We start from the raw sequence: 18,210 nt of genomic DNA, 5'->3' as shown, positions 1-18,210 counted from the left end.
GAGTGTACAGAAGCTCGGTAAATTGATCAAAGATTCGGCTGTTAAACTCCTGATGTCTCTGTGAAAAGTATAAATGGAGACCAATGGGCAATCGCTCCAGCTGTAACGCCAAATCAGGCCAGGAGAGCAAAGTGGGGGCGGGACTGATTCATTCCTGCTGTTTCTTTACAGAGACATAGGATGATGTGAAGAATATCAGTCTGTTTATGAATCCTATGGAAAATCTATAGGTAAATTAAAAATAACTGGAATAATAAATAGAAGGATATATGTCATCTTCACATCAGTGATTAGAATGCAACAACAAAAGGCTATATAAAGCATATACAAATACAAAAGACACTAGTGTATTTATATATACCGTATATAATTGATCATGCATTTATGATTAATATTTCATATATCAAATCTAATCACTGAACATTTTCATTTAAATCATGTGAAATTATTATAGGATCTACTGTGTAATTCAAAGATCATGTCAAATATAAAGAAACAATGTATTTAGAAGGTCAAAGTTTGATATTATCCAAATATTGATAACAGTCAATATTATTGTTACATATAATATATACTTATATTATATTTTTTGATCTCTTAATCTATGGTTCATGTCCTTCCCTTAACACATGCACATCCGTTGGGCCCCATTTTGCCGGCTGTTGTTGCATACTGGTTAGCAAAAACCAAAAAATATAATTTTCATGAAAAAAGAACAGTCTCTTGTACATATAAATGACATTTTTGGGTGATTAGACTCCTTTCTTTAATAATGGCTGAAAAGTAAAAAAATACATTTTGGATTTTGAATTTCCTATTCCATTTCAGCCTATGATTCATGTGTGTTTAAATGTAAATATTACAAAGATGGTAAAAGGTATTGATATAATCTGCTTTATGCAAACAGTAATAAGAGCTTAGAACAAGCTACGGTGTGCAGACTAAGTTGGCTGTTACAGTGAAATAATGATTTTATTCAGTCAGAAGCACAGCTACTGTACACTTCATATATTCTACTCTTGATGTAGAAAAAAGAAATAATCATACTCCTCGCGAAAGTTCTTCAGTCCCACTTCTTCTGTCCTTCATTACACCTGTAAAACCGGAATATTGGGTATTTCTGTGAGCAACCACTCCTGTGATTAGTTTTCTTTTTGTTTACTCTTACTCTTACGCTGCAGGAGAATTATCACAGTCCGCATCCGTGGTTCTCTCAAAGAAAATAAATATTTGAATCACAAATGGATGCTTGACACATTTGTCAGGTCTCTCCTTACAGTGAAATATTTAGTCTGTGAATCTCGTTGAGGATGGCGTCGCTGTTGGAGCTGTCAGATATTCCGCTGTCCGCAAACACAGACCCTGTGGGAAAGCAACACATAGTATATTTTAATAATATGCTGGCATATAGTATAAAAGATTATAAAAAATCAGGTCTGCCATTGCGACCTGTGAACTTACCATTGCTATTGGTGCTATCACTGATGACGGAAGAGCTTCGAGAGGTTAAGTGGGGAGCTGAGGTGGTTGCTGTGGCAACCGAAAGATTCCTCCTGTTCTGGGTGGCTGTCCGACTCCAGTCTGGCAAAAAGTAAATATGACCAAGCTTATATAAGTTTTAAAATGCTTTTAAAATGTATTTTCTTTTTTATTGGCCATTGTCAGAATCAAATAATGTCAATTTTATCAACTTAAAAACATTTATTTTACTTGTATGACTAAGTATTTTCTTGTAGCTTACTTGTATTTGCTAAATAGAAGAAGAAGATAGAAAAAGTAGTGCCTTTTTACTGGTTCATAATTAAATGTTATTATAGTTTTACAAAGTACTGCTCATATAATGATGTCCTGAAAGTCTGAATTTTTTTTCTAATCTCTTCAGTCAAATTATACTATAGTATCAAAACACATTTACAGTAGGTGCTTACCTGAATTCTCAGCCAAACGCAGTTTCCCACAGCAAAGATATGTTCTCCACTGCCTACGGACATTCTCCTTCACAGCACAGTGGAAAATAAAGACAAGAAATCCTGTACAGAACAAATGATATAGAAAATAATGGGATACATTTGCAAATCAAATCATAAACTTATATGAGTTGATCATAAAAAGCACATAAATACAAGTCTCACCTTGCAGAGAGTTGAATATGGTGAAAAGGTAAACAAAGGGTAAGTAAAGGGGTCCCCAGGCAAACAGAGCAAACCCCCAGGTGAGGCCGAGCAGCACGATTAGACCAGCAATGCTGCGCAGATCTGTCATCACCCCCCTGTTTGGAGGCTGGTTCTGGGGGTTCTGCTTCTTGATCCGGGACAGCTGGACCATAACAATAATGAAGACCAGCAGGCACAGAGCAAAGATCAGGAGGAAGTAGGCTACCACTCCCACATAGAAGGCGATGTCATTACGCAGCCAACAGCTACAGGGTAAAACATTAAAAACAAGGAAAAGTTAAGTCTATAGTTAACTACAAAAAGGCTAACATTTTAAAAGAAAATGTTCATTATGTGCCAGGTAGGGTTCTATGTTATATGCCTATTATGGTGTTACAAGAATGCCACAACGAAACAAATAATGCACATTTTTTGCATTAGGCATTAATGGGTGCTATGGTGTTTATTGTGATACTATATTGCAGGGGGGTCGCTTAAAATCAAATCAAACTTTGGATCCCTCAGTGTAAATGTTACAGATGCTCAAGGACTCAAGACTACATTTCACTAATTGCTTGTTTGTAGAACTGTAATTGCTTGTTTGTAGAACTGTACTGTACATAAATATAATCACACATGATACAGTGATTGCACAAGATAGATATATTTGTAAATGGCAGATTATCGTGACAGAGAAAAACAGTTGTTAGATTATCTTATTTTCTGCTTGGGTTGAAAATTCTGATTTCTGAATTTGGAGAAAGGAACCTGCTCAGAGAAGGAGCCTAATTAAGCTTTTTCATAGTAGATATTTTAACCCGAATACTTGAAGCTTGAAGACATTTAATTTAAATGTTTTAGCCTAATAATACAATTAGAGTACAGTAAACACATCACAACAGAACGACAATGGACTATTTTTTCATTTAAATAATGTTCCTTAATTTATGTTTTCTATTTATAAAGAAAATTACTTTCATCAAAATAAAGCAATACCATTATACATTTGTAATATATTTGCACATGTGTTTAAAACTAAAACACATTCAGCTAGAACACAGAAACAGTCTTGGACTGCTGGCTCAATTTAGGGTTTATTGGAAAAACAATCAACAAAAGAAAAGAAATCTTTTTGAAAATGTGTTCAAAAAAGCTGAGAGATTTAGGCATAACTTACAAGTCGTCTGAAGTGCCATCTGTGTATTTTCCATATGTGACCACACCATAGTTGTCTTTGTCCACTGATATTACAACAATCACCACAAGAAGAGGGATGCCTGCAAAGACCAGATTTTAAATCAGTAGAACAATTTCAGTATGTCCCAAAAAATGATGGAAAAAAATGATAGATACTAGAATTGTTATATACGGAGCCCCTAAAGGTTCATGGAGAGAAAAAAAAAGTATTTTGTGCGCACAAGATAATATTTTGTGCGAACGAGAAAGTATTTTGTTAGTTTCTCGTTCGCACGAGAAAGTTACCGGTGCGCCAAGTAGGAAGTGGAGCACAGAGGAGACAACCGTTTCATTGCAGACTGTTGGCAGAAATGGCAGTGCATATATTATTTGAGATATATTTCAAACTCGGACTTCATTTAGGGACATTTTGGCCAAGGGTTTAGAGCTATTTGTTTAAGCACCGGATTCGCAAAACAGAAGAGTCTGTAAACCAGTCTGCTTTGATCTATGAATTCCTGTCCGTGACTCTCACAGTATCTGCTGCCCACAGCTGTTTTATAGAAGGAAAACCTCCTTCACTTTATGAAATCTCTGCGGCACCAGTGGCCTGTACTACGAAGCAGGATTTGCTATTTACTATTCATTCATGAAGTATGACGCTGCGCTGTCAGCACGCTTCTCCATGTTTGTGATTGGTCAAATGTTGCTAACCCCGTCCCTTTCACGTTTCACGAGTTGATAACCAGCTTCGTAGGACCATTTAGCGAGATCGCGTTTGTTAGGGTTAGTTAAGCTGGGTAAATCAAACATATCCAGGGTCTGTTGAACTGGCTTTGTCGTACAGGGCACTGGAGGCAGTAACGTGTAACTCAGCAGAATCTGAGAAGAGCAGCACCAGCTGCAAAGAGCTGTGCCTTTTACTGTTTACTTCACTGTGTTTCCCTTCATTCGAACAGCTGAATAGAGATCCAGGCTGCTACGTTTAACCACACACACCTCTACACACATCGAACTACCAGAGTATTCCCCCTATTAGCCTACTCGTTTTATGAAGGAGATGTCCGGTCACCAGGGCGCATGATGTGTATGTGTTTGTGCTCAGCTCCGTGTGTTTGTGTCTTCAGTGTGTTTGTGTGTGTCCGACACCACCGGCATTTGTTTTCAAATGACCACGAACAGTAATTTACACAAATCTGGTTCTCCATAGTTATATGTGTATTCCCAAGTGAAAGAAATTCGTTTAATCTTAGGCTGCCTCTACACGGGAACGTTTGCGTTTACGCACCATATGCGTTTTCAAATAAGTCTTCCGTTCACACGCATTCGATTCATTTAACGTGTCTGTTCACACGAGACCGCTCGACCCGCTGGAAACGCTGTAGTACATATGCCAGGCCTGTAAGTGGCGCTGCTTCCGCCACAAAATACACCAAAAGTAGCAAAGAAGATCCCGGAGCATGGTTGCCATGGTTGCCCTTCTGTTCATGTAATTCTCCATGTCCACTTGTTGCTGATGGTGGTGGTAGATGAGCTGTAGATTTTGCACTAACATCTGTAGCATGGTCGAGCTGTAGATGTTGTACTAACATCTGTAGCATGGTCAGTAGCAGTAGCACTAGCAGACAGTAGCTACTGACCATGCTACAGCAGTGAGCAGCAGAGGTGAGGAGAGGCGGGGCTATGGCTTCATCTATCGGGAAATGATCGTATAGAGGCGATTACACGGAGCCGTTGGACCCCCCAGAGCATTCCGTTTGCAGATCTATCCACCTTGGGACCCGTTATCGTTTGCAGGGTCCATTTCTATCGTTTTGTTATGGCCTCGTGTAAATGAAAGGGCTATACGCAAGAGAAACTATGCGGATACAACCCGTTTCGTTCCCGTGTGAATGGGGTCTTAATCTCGATGTAGTGCTATAGTCCTGCCGGTGTGCACCGGAACGAACAACATAATCATAAACAAATGCACACACACGCACGCGCACACACACACACACACACACACACACACACACACACACACACACACACACACACACACACACACACACACACACACACACACACACACACACACACACACACACACACACACACGACATATTCTTCATAAAACTAATAATATGGCGTAATAATCGGGCAGTTCGATGTGTTTTACCATAAGAAAGTATCTCGTGCGAACGAGAAAGTATCTCGTGCGAACGAGAAAGTATATTGTGCGCACAAATTAATAAAGCGTGGCCTCGTTTTATTTAAATTGAGGCCACGAATTACATCTCGTGCGCACAAGTTAATAAAGCGTGGCCTCGTTTTATTTATTTTTCTCTCTAGAACCCTCCAGGGCTCCGTAGTTATAATACAGATTTTTTTGAAAACATTCAAATAAATATACTGTATTGCATATTTGTAAACATGTTGACATTTTGGAGGTTCATTTTACCCACCCCAGCCTATCAGTGAGAACTTAAGCATGTATCTGCTGAGGTAGGGAGTGAACACTCGGACGATGCTCAGGTACATGTGCAGGGCCTCAAGCCCCGCCCAGGTAAATGATGTAAGCAGGAAGTAGTGCAGGAAGAAGGCAGTGCTAATGCACAGCCCAACCGCTGGGTACAGTGCCAGCCAGCCGTCCAGCAAGAAGACAAGGTTGAGGAAGAGGAGGGAGAGGCAGAGTTGAACCAGGATCTTGGCAGGAATATCCCGCATCAGTTTTCTGCGTAGAAAAGTATTTTTAGGATACTTGCAGGCTAATAAATTGACTTTATCCTTTTTTATTTTTGCTTTATAACCAAATAATTAAATCTTGGATTAAAGTAGACATGGTAAAGACAGATTCTTACTCAAATAAAAGATAAGTCAGTAAAGTGAGTGCGAGGAAAATGGCAGAGATTCCACAGCCGATGTAGGTGATGAATGTAAGAATTTGTGCCTGCTGACGATCAATAGTTCCTTCTCTGGACAAATCCTTGGGTACACAACATAAATAAACACTGAATACACTTAGCCCAACAGCAGGCTGTAACCATAATAATTTCTCTCTTTAACCATTTGATACAAGACAGAGTTAGATCATACCTACCAAACAAATATAAACCAGCATAATAAAAAAAGGGAAAAATACAAACCAGCAGAATTGCAAAACTAGTTAGATGGTTGCAGCTGCAGGTTGTTTCTTCCAAAGTATTATTGACAACAAAGCAGCCAGCAGAGCTCCAGCCTCCTCCGCCTGAACACGAGAAACAACAAACAGGGATTTCAATACCTTTAGAAATTTAACAAACTCAATTTAGCATGGATTGCACTCACCATTCTGAGTGAAGTCCCAAAATGCACAGGAGGCTGAGTAGTTTCCCTGCAAATCAAATTAAAAGTACAAACACACGTTTTATTTGTAGATCATTTCTAAAAAAAACGTTTATATTATTTAAGTTGACTCAAAGACTTTTGTTTATCTGAACATCAAAATGCAATTACTTGTGGATTTGGATTAATGCAGGACACTTTTTTGGATGAAATAACTACTATTATTTGTGTGCACACTCACATCTATCGGGTTGACATTTCGGATAGTAAACTGAATGTTCTCAGCCAAATTGCTGATTGACAGATTAGTCACACTGGCAGCCAGGACTGGACTGACAAGGGTTTGGTTGTTTAATGCATCATCCTACAAAAAAGATAGACAGCCAGAATCTTTTTACAGGAAGGTTATATGATAAATGACTGTCAAAAACATGCATGGTGTTATCTAAAAAATAAACATTAGTCTTAATTAAGAAAATCTGCTTGTAGATCATAAAATTAACATTAGAAAATACTTCAATATCTTTTAGAAAAACTCTGTAAGAGATGAATAAGTACCTGGAATAGGGAAGGTTTGGTGTAAAAGGTGAACTGGACCCTGTTTGCCAGCTGCTGGTCTTCAGGACTGAGACCCGCGGTGAGGGAGGAGGGCAAAGAAACAGACCCAAGAGCAGAACCTGACCTTTTGGACCTGGATCTGCTGAGTGCACGGAGCTGGTTGCACAAATTGTTAATAAATTGTTAACATAAAAGTTTGGCACTTCCAGTTTTAAGTTTAAAAAATCACTTTAAAATCACTTTTTGTCACTGTGTTTGCATCTAGAGACATTTGCCCCTGTCGTTTTGTACAAGTTTTCTCTCTGACTGGAAAAAAATTAAATTGCTTTTGTCAACAGAGTAAATGTCAATTGTTCAGGAGTTGTCGTTCGTCTGAGAAATGTGTGTAGCAAAGATAGGAAAGGCTAAGTGTTTGCCTACATTTTTGGGGGTTTAATTAACAAAAATGTCAATACAAATAAAAAAGAAGAATAAAGAATGATCATATGATGAATATTAATTTTACATAAATGTTGTCTTATTTTTCTTTTGTCTAACAATTAAATTCCAAATTAATTTAGATCATAGCATAATAATTATTTTGTCAAAGGAATGTTTGCTGCCCTGTTGCCTTTTGGCTTTAGAAGAAGTGGATTCATTTTTTTAGAGAATTCTATACAATTGGATTTCTGCAACCTGTGCTGGCCACTAGAAAGAGAGCAGTTTTTAGGTAATTCTGCATAGGATTCTTTGCGCCTTATGAAATACGATGAATACAGATGACAACATTTAAAATATTGTCTACCTGAACATTATCAGTGTTGAAAATGTTAAAAGATGTTTGTGGAAAGTTGGTCCCATCGATACTCCTCACTGCTAGAACCACTGAACCCGAGGAAAGGATCTCTCTGTCACCAGGGACAATCAACTTAAGACCTACATCTTCTACCACTTGAACCAGCCTGTATACAGAAACAAACACAAACAATTATTTGAAAAAAATCGAATGTATATGAATACATGGCTAATGGTTGTGAAATAAGTACCTGTTCACAGATGCAGAGAGGGCCACTGAGTTGCCCTCCATCAGGTTGCTGACAACGTTGATGACCTTTTGTCCCACTGCCCTAGAGACAGAGGAGCCATCCAGAAGCCTCTCCAAGTTCCCAACCAACTGTGCAACCTGCATTCCCAATCAAATGATAAAGTTAACTCTTAAGGATTCCACATTTTCTTGCAAAAAAATGTTCTTCTTGCATACTGTAATGAACAGTAGCTTCACCTGAGAAGAGTTCAGCTGAGAGGCATTTTGTGCTTGATTCAGCAGCTCGTTTGCTAGTTCCTCCTGTGCCTCTTGACTTGTAGTTGTCTCTGCAATGGATATGGACATAACACACGCAGTACATCAAGTTATAAAGTGGCCATTGTATTGATAAAATAAATCAGTTTTCTACTTTGGGGTTTGATCGAGGATTCCTCCCTATCTGCTACACAGAAAATCATTCTATCCAGGCAGATTAAGGAACTACACCAGTAATAAATGTATTGTTGTAATGAATGTATTACTAAAACAATTGCCCTCATAGATTACTTCCTCAACAACTCATTTGAACTTTAAACAGCTTTCTAAACAGCAAGCTTTTCCAGCAAAAGTCTGTTGTCTAACCTATACATACCAGGTAACGTTGTGGTTTTTATGGGGAGGGTGTTGATCTGGAAAGTTGTTGTAGAGGAAGTCAAGGAAACCTTTGCAGTAGTAGTGTTTTTCCAGGACGGATGTGTACCATGCTTAGTTGGTGTGGTTGACTTTGTAGTTTTCAAATGAACTTCTTCTTTAGTGGTCAGGTTAAAGTAATTGGTTGGACTGCCTACTGTGGTACTCTGGTTGAATCTTGTTACTGCAGTTTGATTGTGATTGATGATGGTATTGACAGCATTGGCCACTGTGGTGAAGGTATCATTTTTGTTGGTTGATGTGGTGTAGGGTCTAACTCTAGATGTGGTGGGATTTTTAGTCTGGTTGTTAAGTGGATCTGCTGTAGGTTTAGTTATGTTGTCAACAACAGACATCAGATTGTCCACAGTTGAGTATTTTGTCGAAGTTATATCACCATTGAGAGTTACATTAAGTTGTTGAGCAGTGGGAGCAGTTGTGGTCTGTTGTGTTTCAATGATAGATGCAGTGGTTACATTGTCTGTTGCTGTTTTGTTTTGAGATTCAGTCGTAGTAGTTATATTCTTTGTGTAATTGTTAGAGACTGTAGTTACATTTTTTTCAGTTGTGTAATTGGGAGATGCTGTAAATGTGTTTATTGTTGCATTACTTGTTGTAAATGTACTATTGTGTAAGTCCCAATTGGCATCAGCTGTAGTTAGGTTATACTGTTTTGTATAATTGTTTGAGACTGTTGTGTGATTGTTGGTAGCTGCAGTTACATTAATCACTACAGTGTGGTTGGGAGAGGCTGTGAATGTGCTAAATGTTGTGTTCTTTGTTGTAAATGTACTGTTGTCTTTTCTGTAGCTGCCAATTGTAGATACATTGTGCTCTGTTGTGTGATTGTTAAAAGGTGTAACTCTAGTAACATTGTTCTCTGTGGTAGGATTGGTATAAATTGTAAATGTAGTTGCATTGTAATCTGTTGTGTGGTTAATTGTAGATGTAACTGTAGTTGCATTGTACTTTGTTGTGTGGTTGGTAGAAAGACTAACTGCAGTTTCATTGTAATCTGTTATGTGGTTGGTAGAAGGAGTAACTGTAGTTGCATTGTTCTCTAATGTGTGGTTGGTAGAATGAGTAACTGTAGTTACATTGTACTTTGTTGTGTGATTGTTAGAAGTTGTAACTGAAATTGCATTGTAATCTGTTGAGTGGTTGGTAGAGGGTGTAACTATAGTTTCATTGTAATCTGTTGTGTGATCGTAAGAGGGAGTAACTGTAGTTGCATTGTAATCTGTAGATGGAGTAACTCTAGTTACATTGGACTCTTTTGTGTGATTGTTAGAAGTTGGAACTGTAATTGCATTGTAATCTGTTGAGTGGTTGGTAGAAGGTATAAATGTAGTAGCATTGTATTCTGTTGTGTGGTTGGACAAAGGAGTAACTTTAGTTACATTGTACACTGATGTGTGGTTTGTAGAATGAGTAACTGTAGTCACATTGTTCTCTGTTGTGTGGTTTGTTGAATGAGTAACGGTAGTCACATTGTTCTCTGTGTGGTTGGTAACAGGAGCAACTGTAGTCACAATGTTCTCTGTTGTGTGATGGTCAGAAGGTGTAACTGTTATTGCATTGTAATCTGTTGAGTGGTTGGTAGAAGGTGTTACTATAGTTTCATTGTAATCTGTTGTGTGATCGTATAAGGGAGTAACTGTAGTTGCATTGTAATCTGTAGATGGAGTAACTCTAGTTACATTGTACTCTGTTGTGTGGTTGGTAGAAGGAGTAACTGTAGTTACATTGTACTCTTTTGTGTGATTGTTAGAAGTTGTAACTGTAATTGCATTGTAATCTGTTGAGTGGTTGGTAGAAGGTATAAATGTAGTAGCATTGTATTCTGTTGTGTGGTTGGACAAAGAAGTAACTTTAGTTACATTGTACACTGATGTGTGGTTTGTAGAATGAGTAACTGTAGTCACATTGTTCTCTGTTGTGTGGTTTGTTGAATGAGTAACGGTAGTCACATTGTTCTCTGTGTGGTTGGTAACAGGAGTAACTGTAGTCACAATGTTCTCTGTTGTGTGATTGTCAGAAGGTGTAACTGTTATTGCATTGTAATCTGTTGAGTGGTTGGTAGAAGGTGTTACTATAGTTTCATTGTAATCTGTTGTGTGATCGTAAAAGGGAGTAACTGTAGTTGCATTGTAATCTGTAGATGGAGTAACTCTAGTTACATTGTACTCTGTTGTGTGGTTGGTAGAAGGAGTAACTGTAGTTACATTGTACTCTGTTGTGTGGTTGGTAGAAGGAGTAACTCTAGTTACATTGTACTCTTTTGTGTGATTGTTAGAAGTTGTAACTGTAATTGCATTGTAATCTGTTGAGTGGTTGGTAGAAGGTATAAATGTAGTAGCATTGTATTCTGTTGTGTGGTTGGACAAAGGAGTAACTTTAGTTACATTGTACACTGATGTGTGGTTTGTTGAATGAGTAACGGTAGTCACATTGTTCTCTGTGTGGTTGGTAACAGGAGTAACTGTAGTCACAATGTTCTCTGTTGTGTGATTGTCAGAAGTTGTAACTGTTATTGCATTGTAATCTGTTGAGTGGTTGGTAGAAGGTGTTACTATAGTTTCATTGTAATCTGTTGTGTGATCGTAAGAGGGAGTAACTCTAGTTACATTGTACTCTGTTGTGTGGTTGGTAGAAGGAGTAACTGTAATTGCATTGTAATCTGTTGAGTGGTTGGTAGAAGGTTTAACTGTTGTAACACTGTACTCTGTTGTGTGATTTTTAGAAGGTGTAACTGTTGTAACATTATACTTTGTTGTGTGATTGGCAAAGGCTAAAACTACAGTTGCATTGTACTTTGTTGTGTGATTGTTAGAAGTTGTAAATGTAGTTACATTGGACATTGTTGTGTAATTGGTAGAAGGTGTAAATGTGCTTGTTGGAGTTACATTGTACACTGTTGTGTTATTAGCAGTGGCTGTAACTGTATCAACTGTTGTTAGTTTGAACTCTGTGGTTTGATTTGGAGACAATGTAGCTGTGTAAAGTGTTGAAACAATAGGGGCTGCTGTGGTGAATTGTAATGTTGAGTTAACAGAAGATAATGGTATGAATTCTGTTGTGCCTTGGTCTGCTGTGGTTGTGTTTTGCAGTTTTGTTTGGTCAGTTGGTGTTTTTTTTTGTGCTGCTGTACTGAAAGTCATGTTTTGTAAGGTCGTTCTTAGGACGGGCTGTTCTGTTGAGGACTGTGTTCTGTTGTTTGTTGTGAGGGAAATAATTATGTTAGGATGAGCTGTCCCTTGTGAGGCATTTGTCTGTTGAGATGTTACAATAGTGTTAGTTTGTTTAGTAGGGTTGGTCACAGATGATGTAAAAGCTTCAGAAGATGTAGAGAGAATGTTGTTGTTCGGAGTGGAAGGCATAGTTGTGCTTTGCATGGTTTCCAGAGGGCAGCTGTCAGTCAGAAGTACAGCAAGGCTCTCCTTTCCCTCACTACAAAAATAAAACATTGCAAAACATGTTATAAATACATTGAATGAACTTTATTGTATAGGCTAGTGCCTTGTCAGGTGCCAATGTCAAGATTATTAGAATATTTAATATTTTGTCTTTAAAAACACTTTCCACTAATTGTATTGAGAAACATTGAATAAGTCTGACATTTTGGAAATAAGGCTTTCTTTCTCAGAGTTGGATGAAGAGATTGATACTTCTCTCAACTAGATTTGCCAACTAACACCTACAAGATATGCTGAGAACAGTGTAATCTAACCGCCGACTATATTATTATACAGTTTATAAGTATAAGTTTACAGTTTCCTTTGTTTGTGAGTTCCTACATTTCACAGGACGACTATAATGATCAATAGAATGTTCACCCAAAATGAAAAACTATAAACCAAAAAACAAACAAATATTTCAATTTACATTTTCTAAAGCCACCATGAATATATTTATATGAACTATATTTGATAGATTTACCATTTAAGCAGAGTGGGGTCAGGTTGGCAGACGTCTGACATCAGCAGGTCACTTTCAACCCAGGTCAGGTTGGACCCCAACAGAGTACGGATTGCCAAACCAGGAGGACCACAAACCACTGGGGACACAAAGAGTACGGTCAATAACATATAATAGATGTTAATATAATAGGAAAAAGAGATAAACTTGTAGACTAACCCATGCGTGTAAGTGGCTTTTCATTTGTTATATCATTGTTTCTGTCAATAATTTCCTTCAGAAGTTTTTTCAGGAAACAACCATTGACAGGTCCAGACATCTCCAGTATCACCATGCAGCTGTACAACCTAATACCAGCAGAAAGGACGTAAAACATTCCCAACATCAGATCCCGGAATTGATCCTCAAAAACATCAATGGTGCCTCATTCTGTATTGAAATGTTATGATTGTCTTTATCCGTCTGTATTCATCATTGACTTTATCCGTCTGTATTCATCATTGACAACAGCAGTAATCTTTACCTCTGTTCTGTCCCGTGGCATTCCAGATGAGCTTGCTGGATAAAGTAATAATTCAGAAAGCATGATCAACAGCAACCTCAATGTGAGGAGATCAATGTGATTTTATAAGGTTTTGAGTAAGTATCAAGCAGCAGAAAACTTTACCTGGTAGCGCTCTAAAATATCTTGGCACTCTGACCTGGAAACAAATAATTGTCACATGAAGTCTTTAGGTGAACTGTTTAATTTCTCTCCATGGTCTACATGTATAAATTGTAAGTAATTGAAAATTAATAGAAACTCACGCTGACATTGACAGACACATGCGGGCAAGTCCAGCCAACTGTTAAATACGGTAATAAAGTCAGTACATAGCATGTAAATTCAATAAGAAGTTATGTAAATTATACTTTGCTGTACATACCCATGTTTTTAGGAGGTTAACATTAACAGAGGCACTGTGAATATTTATTCTAATGGCAAAAAACTGTCCTAAAGAGGAAAATTAAACAAAGGAGAAGATGTCAGGGGCATTTTATGGACATATGTTTTACACCCTACCTTTCAATTAAAGGAGTATTTCAGTAATTTGGGAAAGAAGGACAATGATAACGTATAGCCTACAGCTATAGCTACAGAAGCTACAGACAGGATATGGTTAGCTTAGCACAAAGAATGGAAGAAGATGGAAACAGCTTCATGGATCTAAAAATAAATAATGGTAAACCTACCAGCACTACATTTCACTAATTAACTTCCTATATCTTGTTTGTTAATTAAACTATTTAGCCAAGTTAGCTCTTTCTACCTGATTTCAGTATGTGTCCTAACAAAGACTTTTTTTATAATCCTATATATTCAAAGTAGACACTTATAACATTACTAAGCTCAGCCAACTAGTTGCCGGCTATAGCCTTATATTTAGCTTGTAAATATGTGAGTGAACCTTCTCATGCTAATATGAACATTTCCGAATATAAACCTATACAGTAGTTTGTTATTTTTACAACATCCATGTATTCAAAGGACACACTTCCTTATAACATTACAGGCTATGTAATTGGGGGGTTGGGCACATGTACAGTATTTACACAAAACATAGACATTTTAGTACAAAATATTCAAACAGTTGTTCTTACTTGAAGAATTGCAGAAAGCAGTGCAGTCACAAAAGCTAGGCGTTTCACCTGAGGTTGAGAGAATATGTTTACAGCAGCGGTGGCAGAAGTGAATTGTACTTCATTATATTGGGTGTCGGCGTTACATACGGTGATATTCACTGCAGCCAAATTCTTTATCAGGTTGTAGAGCTTGGTATGAGTTGGGTTCTAAGAAGGAACTAAGAAAATAAACACTAATAAGAAACAGGGTATGCATGTTCAAATAAGCTTATTCAGAATACTTTACTCACCATGTCAGCTTGGGGTTTGTGTTAGCTTGACAAATATCATCCAGTGAAGAAGTGGATGTACACCTCACAAACCTGCCACTCGAGGGCTCCACATCCCCACAAATACCCCGACCTGATGTGAACAAAATTAAAAGGGGGAAGATAAGTAACTGTGTGTGGGAAATTAATGTTGTTATTGGGGTAATGCATGATGTTATAAATGTCATCTTGGGAGGCGGAATTAATTATGTCAATAAGAATCCTCACAAGAACAGTGCAACACATTTGTTTTTCTGTTGTCTATTTAGATTTAGTTTGAGATAGTTTACGACACACAAACATACATACATACATACAATCACGCACGCACGCACCCACGCACGCACGCACACACACACACACACACACACACACACACACACACACACACACACACACACACACACACACACACACACACACACACACACACACACACACACACACACACACACACACACACACACACACACACACACTATGTGAGCTCCTGCAGTGTCATTGTATTGACTGTGATCAAAGCTAGACTGCATTTAGCATTTTTGCTAAATAATGTGTATGTATGTGTTAACCCCTAATACTGTATGTCTGTTTGTTATTTAAAGGGACAACCAAAAATCCAAATGTAAAAAAGCATGAAGTATCCAAAACATAAACAAACACTGCCAGTTGAGATACACAAACAAATTGAAGAAAAAAGCATATTTGGAGAAACCTGTCATGTATATACTTAGAGGGCAATGTGTGTGTGTGTGCGTGTGCGTGTGCGTGTGCGTGTGTGTGTGCTAATTAAAAAATGCTCACCGACTCTCTCCACCTCTCCTGTGATTCTCACTTCTATTTGTGTGTCAGCAGCTTGCTGCAGTGCAGAGTCTCCAGCACGCTGCAGTTCACATGCTGAAACAGCGCGGCTGAGCTGCAGCAGCACATCGCAGGTTGTTTGTCTGTAAACAACGCATACACACCACTGTGATCAGATACAAACTAAATAACATTTGGAAATAAATACAGAACACATACTGACATGCTGTTACCTTATGTCACTTTTTGCACTGCAGTTTACCTGTACTGTCTGAAAAGAGAGAGAGATAAGTTATAGACATCATGTCTGCCATGTATCATTTTGTTTATTCTGAAAGCGAAAGGGTGTTGCTTGGTTTGGGGAAAGACTGACCTGAATGAATTTGTCACCTTGACAGAAATCTATAAAGTCTGTTACTCGCTGTGCTGTATCACTTCTATTAGTGGGGCAACTGAATGCATTTGACACCTGAGTGAAAGATGGAGAGACAGACATGATAATACTGTGCAAAATGATGGGATCCAAATACATACAGTTTAGGTACACATAGGTGACAAAAGCATTATAACATATGAGATTAACTTAAGGTTAAGAAAGTACTGACATACAGAGTGAAAAACACTAAGGTACACAAATGGAAGAGGATATAATCAGGGGTGCACATAACTGGTACGCAGGTACGCATGCGCGGCAACAATCTGAAATGCGTACCGTCACTTGTGTCACAAAGCGCATTTGCGTACCGACGTAAATGTGAAGCTTTTCCAGAAGGCGGTTAGTTCACCGGACGACAGAGTCGGTCTCCGTGTGCACAGACAGGGCTGCTGTTAACGTCGGTCTGTACAGCAGCCCTGCGCTAAAACAGCGTTCACACGCGCCGCGGTCACGAAGCTCTGTACTCTACTGACGCCACCCCCCCCGTTGACAATCGCGAAGCGGTGTACTCCACTGACGCCACCCCCCCCCCCGTTAACAATCGTGAAGCGCTGTACTCCACTGACGCCCCCCCCCCCCCCCCCGTTAACAATGGTCATAAATTGGAGTACCAAACACTGACTCCAGGTACTCATCTGAGGACCTCACTGAGAAAGTTGTGTGCACCCCTGGATATAATCCATAGTTTGAATGAAGGGGGAAGAGCAGATAATAAAAGATCAGTGAGTTAAGATTGTAGACCCATCATCAAGGTTTATACTGCACTCAATGGTTGACAGTCCAAATCTAAATAAATCTCAGATGCATCACAGGGTTGGAATGTGCTACTCAAAAAAGAAATAATCCCGAGCCGGCAAGACTTGTTTGTGACGAGTTGGCATTTAAAGCTTTTAGCGGCATGACACAAAGGAGTGTTGACCAAACAAAGACGATGAAGAAAGATTGTCACTCTTACCAAGTTGTGAACATCTTGTTCAGTCTTACTGATGCTCTTGGCAGTCACATTTATAGTCATCCAAAAGTAAGCACCTGCAGAAATAAATCAAGTTGTAAGGCCATAAAATATGACAAAATAAAAGGGTAATTGGATAAAAAGTGGATGTTTCTTACTGTCATTGGAGCAGAGTTGGCTGATGTCACAATTTACTAATGAGGACCCTAAAATAATAGAGGAAACTGCTTTTAAAAGACAATTAAAACATAACAACACCAGCTTTAGTTGTATTTATTCTTAAAATGTGTAACATAATACAGAGTCTCTTATTAAACACCCATACACATATGCAACACACATCCAGACTAACCAGATGTTCTTCCAGCTGGGGTTTGGTCAACCGGAGTTGTGATTGGAGTCTTTTGGGTGCTGGTTGACATCTGATTGGCCGAGCGTGTGTCGGACGCAGGAACAGTAGTGTAGGGCAGGACTGTGGCGTGAGATGGTGTCCAGTCTGTTGTTGGTGAATCTGTGGGTGTAAATGACACATGTTCTTGCTTGTCTGTTTATTTTTCTGTGCTGTGATTGGCTGGGTGTGTGATTGATGGAGGCTCGGTTTGATAGCTGTTGACTGTAGTGCTTTCAGACGGTGTTGAAAATAGAAATGAAATACAGACAGCCACCAGGTCTTGAAGTTTGCATTAATTACCTTTTTTCAATGATTATTTCAGTTATTTTCTTATTTAGGACAAAACTATAAAAAGTAGGCCCATTTCAAAATAAAATAAATTACAATTTAATAAAAACTGAAACAAATCAAGGTCAAAACCTCAAAATGAAAAGCCAAATTGACCTATGTTACTTTAAATTACTTATTGACAATATGATATGTTGTTAACTGTCGGAAATGATGGCCAAAAAAGATGGCCAAAACTACAAAATGAGTACTTTCTCACTAATAGACATTACTTGATTTAACCTATACAATTTTTTTTTTTGACATAGTCATAATTTCTTACCTGTGATCTTAGAAGTGTGGTTGCTCACATGAGAGACAGGCGTTGCTATGACAGGACTCAAGGTAGATGTAGGGTAAGGCACTTTAGGTACAAGGAAGAAGGAAGAAAGATGTTAAAGGTCCCATGTCATGCTTTTCCAGTTATTACCCGTCCTCTTGTGTGTTATGAAGGTTTTTATGCATGTAAACGGTCTGCAGAGTCAAAAACCCTCAAAGTACACCCTGTAGGGAGTAAAACTCTAACACAGAAAAGACCTCCCCAAAACGCCTCGTTGGAGATTTCTCA

At 38.4% G+C, this 18,210-nt stretch overlaps 1 protein-coding gene across 2 annotated transcripts in view; it reads right to left on the bottom strand.

Moving 5' to 3' along the window:
* Window positions 1-732: 732 nt before the first annotated feature.
* LOC117497483 (adhesion G-protein coupled receptor G4-like) overlaps window positions 733-18,210 on the bottom strand; it is a 38,113-nt gene continuing 20,635 nt past the window's right edge. For both annotated transcript variants that reach the window (XM_034149485.1, XM_034149486.1), the window contains 31 exons: window positions 17,926-18,006; window positions 17,277-17,435; window positions 17,083-17,130; window positions 16,928-17,001; window positions 15,910-16,005; window positions 15,770-15,807; window positions 15,540-15,679; window positions 14,718-14,829; window positions 14,575-14,645; window positions 14,446-14,493; window positions 13,731-13,798; window positions 13,612-13,649; window positions 13,472-13,505; window positions 13,328-13,362; window positions 13,024-13,151; window positions 12,826-12,943; window positions 8,849-12,336; window positions 8,455-8,543; window positions 8,219-8,355; window positions 7,978-8,134; window positions 7,194-7,349; window positions 6,877-6,999; window positions 6,639-6,684; window positions 6,458-6,558; window positions 6,173-6,297; window positions 5,777-6,045; window positions 3,331-3,430; window positions 2,133-2,419; window positions 1,929-2,030; window positions 1,462-1,581; window positions 733-1,362 (listed from right to left, as the gene is read on the bottom strand). In XM_034149485.1, the coding sequence (XP_034005376.1) occupies window positions 1,274-1,362; window positions 1,462-1,581; window positions 1,929-2,030; window positions 2,133-2,419; window positions 3,331-3,430; window positions 5,777-6,045; window positions 6,173-6,297; window positions 6,458-6,558; window positions 6,639-6,684; window positions 6,877-6,999; window positions 7,194-7,349; window positions 7,978-8,134; window positions 8,219-8,355; window positions 8,455-8,543; window positions 8,849-12,336; window positions 12,826-12,943; window positions 13,024-13,151; window positions 13,328-13,362; window positions 13,472-13,505; window positions 13,612-13,649; window positions 13,731-13,798; window positions 14,446-14,493; window positions 14,575-14,645; window positions 14,718-14,829; window positions 15,540-15,679; window positions 15,770-15,807; window positions 15,910-16,005; window positions 16,928-17,001; window positions 17,083-17,130; window positions 17,277-17,435; window positions 17,926-18,006 (6,677 nt within the window). In that variant the 3' untranslated portion in view covers window positions 733-1,273. The remainder of the gene's footprint in view (window positions 1,363-1,461; window positions 1,582-1,928; window positions 2,031-2,132; window positions 2,420-3,330; window positions 3,431-5,776; window positions 6,046-6,172; window positions 6,298-6,457; window positions 6,559-6,638; window positions 6,685-6,876; window positions 7,000-7,193; window positions 7,350-7,977; window positions 8,135-8,218; window positions 8,356-8,454; window positions 8,544-8,848; window positions 12,337-12,825; window positions 12,944-13,023; window positions 13,152-13,327; window positions 13,363-13,471; window positions 13,506-13,611; window positions 13,650-13,730; window positions 13,799-14,445; window positions 14,494-14,574; window positions 14,646-14,717; window positions 14,830-15,539; window positions 15,680-15,769; window positions 15,808-15,909; window positions 16,006-16,927; window positions 17,002-17,082; window positions 17,131-17,276; window positions 17,436-17,925; window positions 18,007-18,210) is intronic.

The sequence above is a fragment of the Trematomus bernacchii genome, unplaced genomic scaffold (genome assembly GCF_902827165.1).
Source record: "Trematomus bernacchii unplaced genomic scaffold, fTreBer1.1, whole genome shotgun sequence".
Classification (NCBI taxonomy): Eukaryota; Metazoa; Chordata; class Actinopteri; order Perciformes; family Nototheniidae; genus Trematomus; species Trematomus bernacchii.
This window is presented reverse-complemented; position numbering and strand designations above follow the sequence as displayed.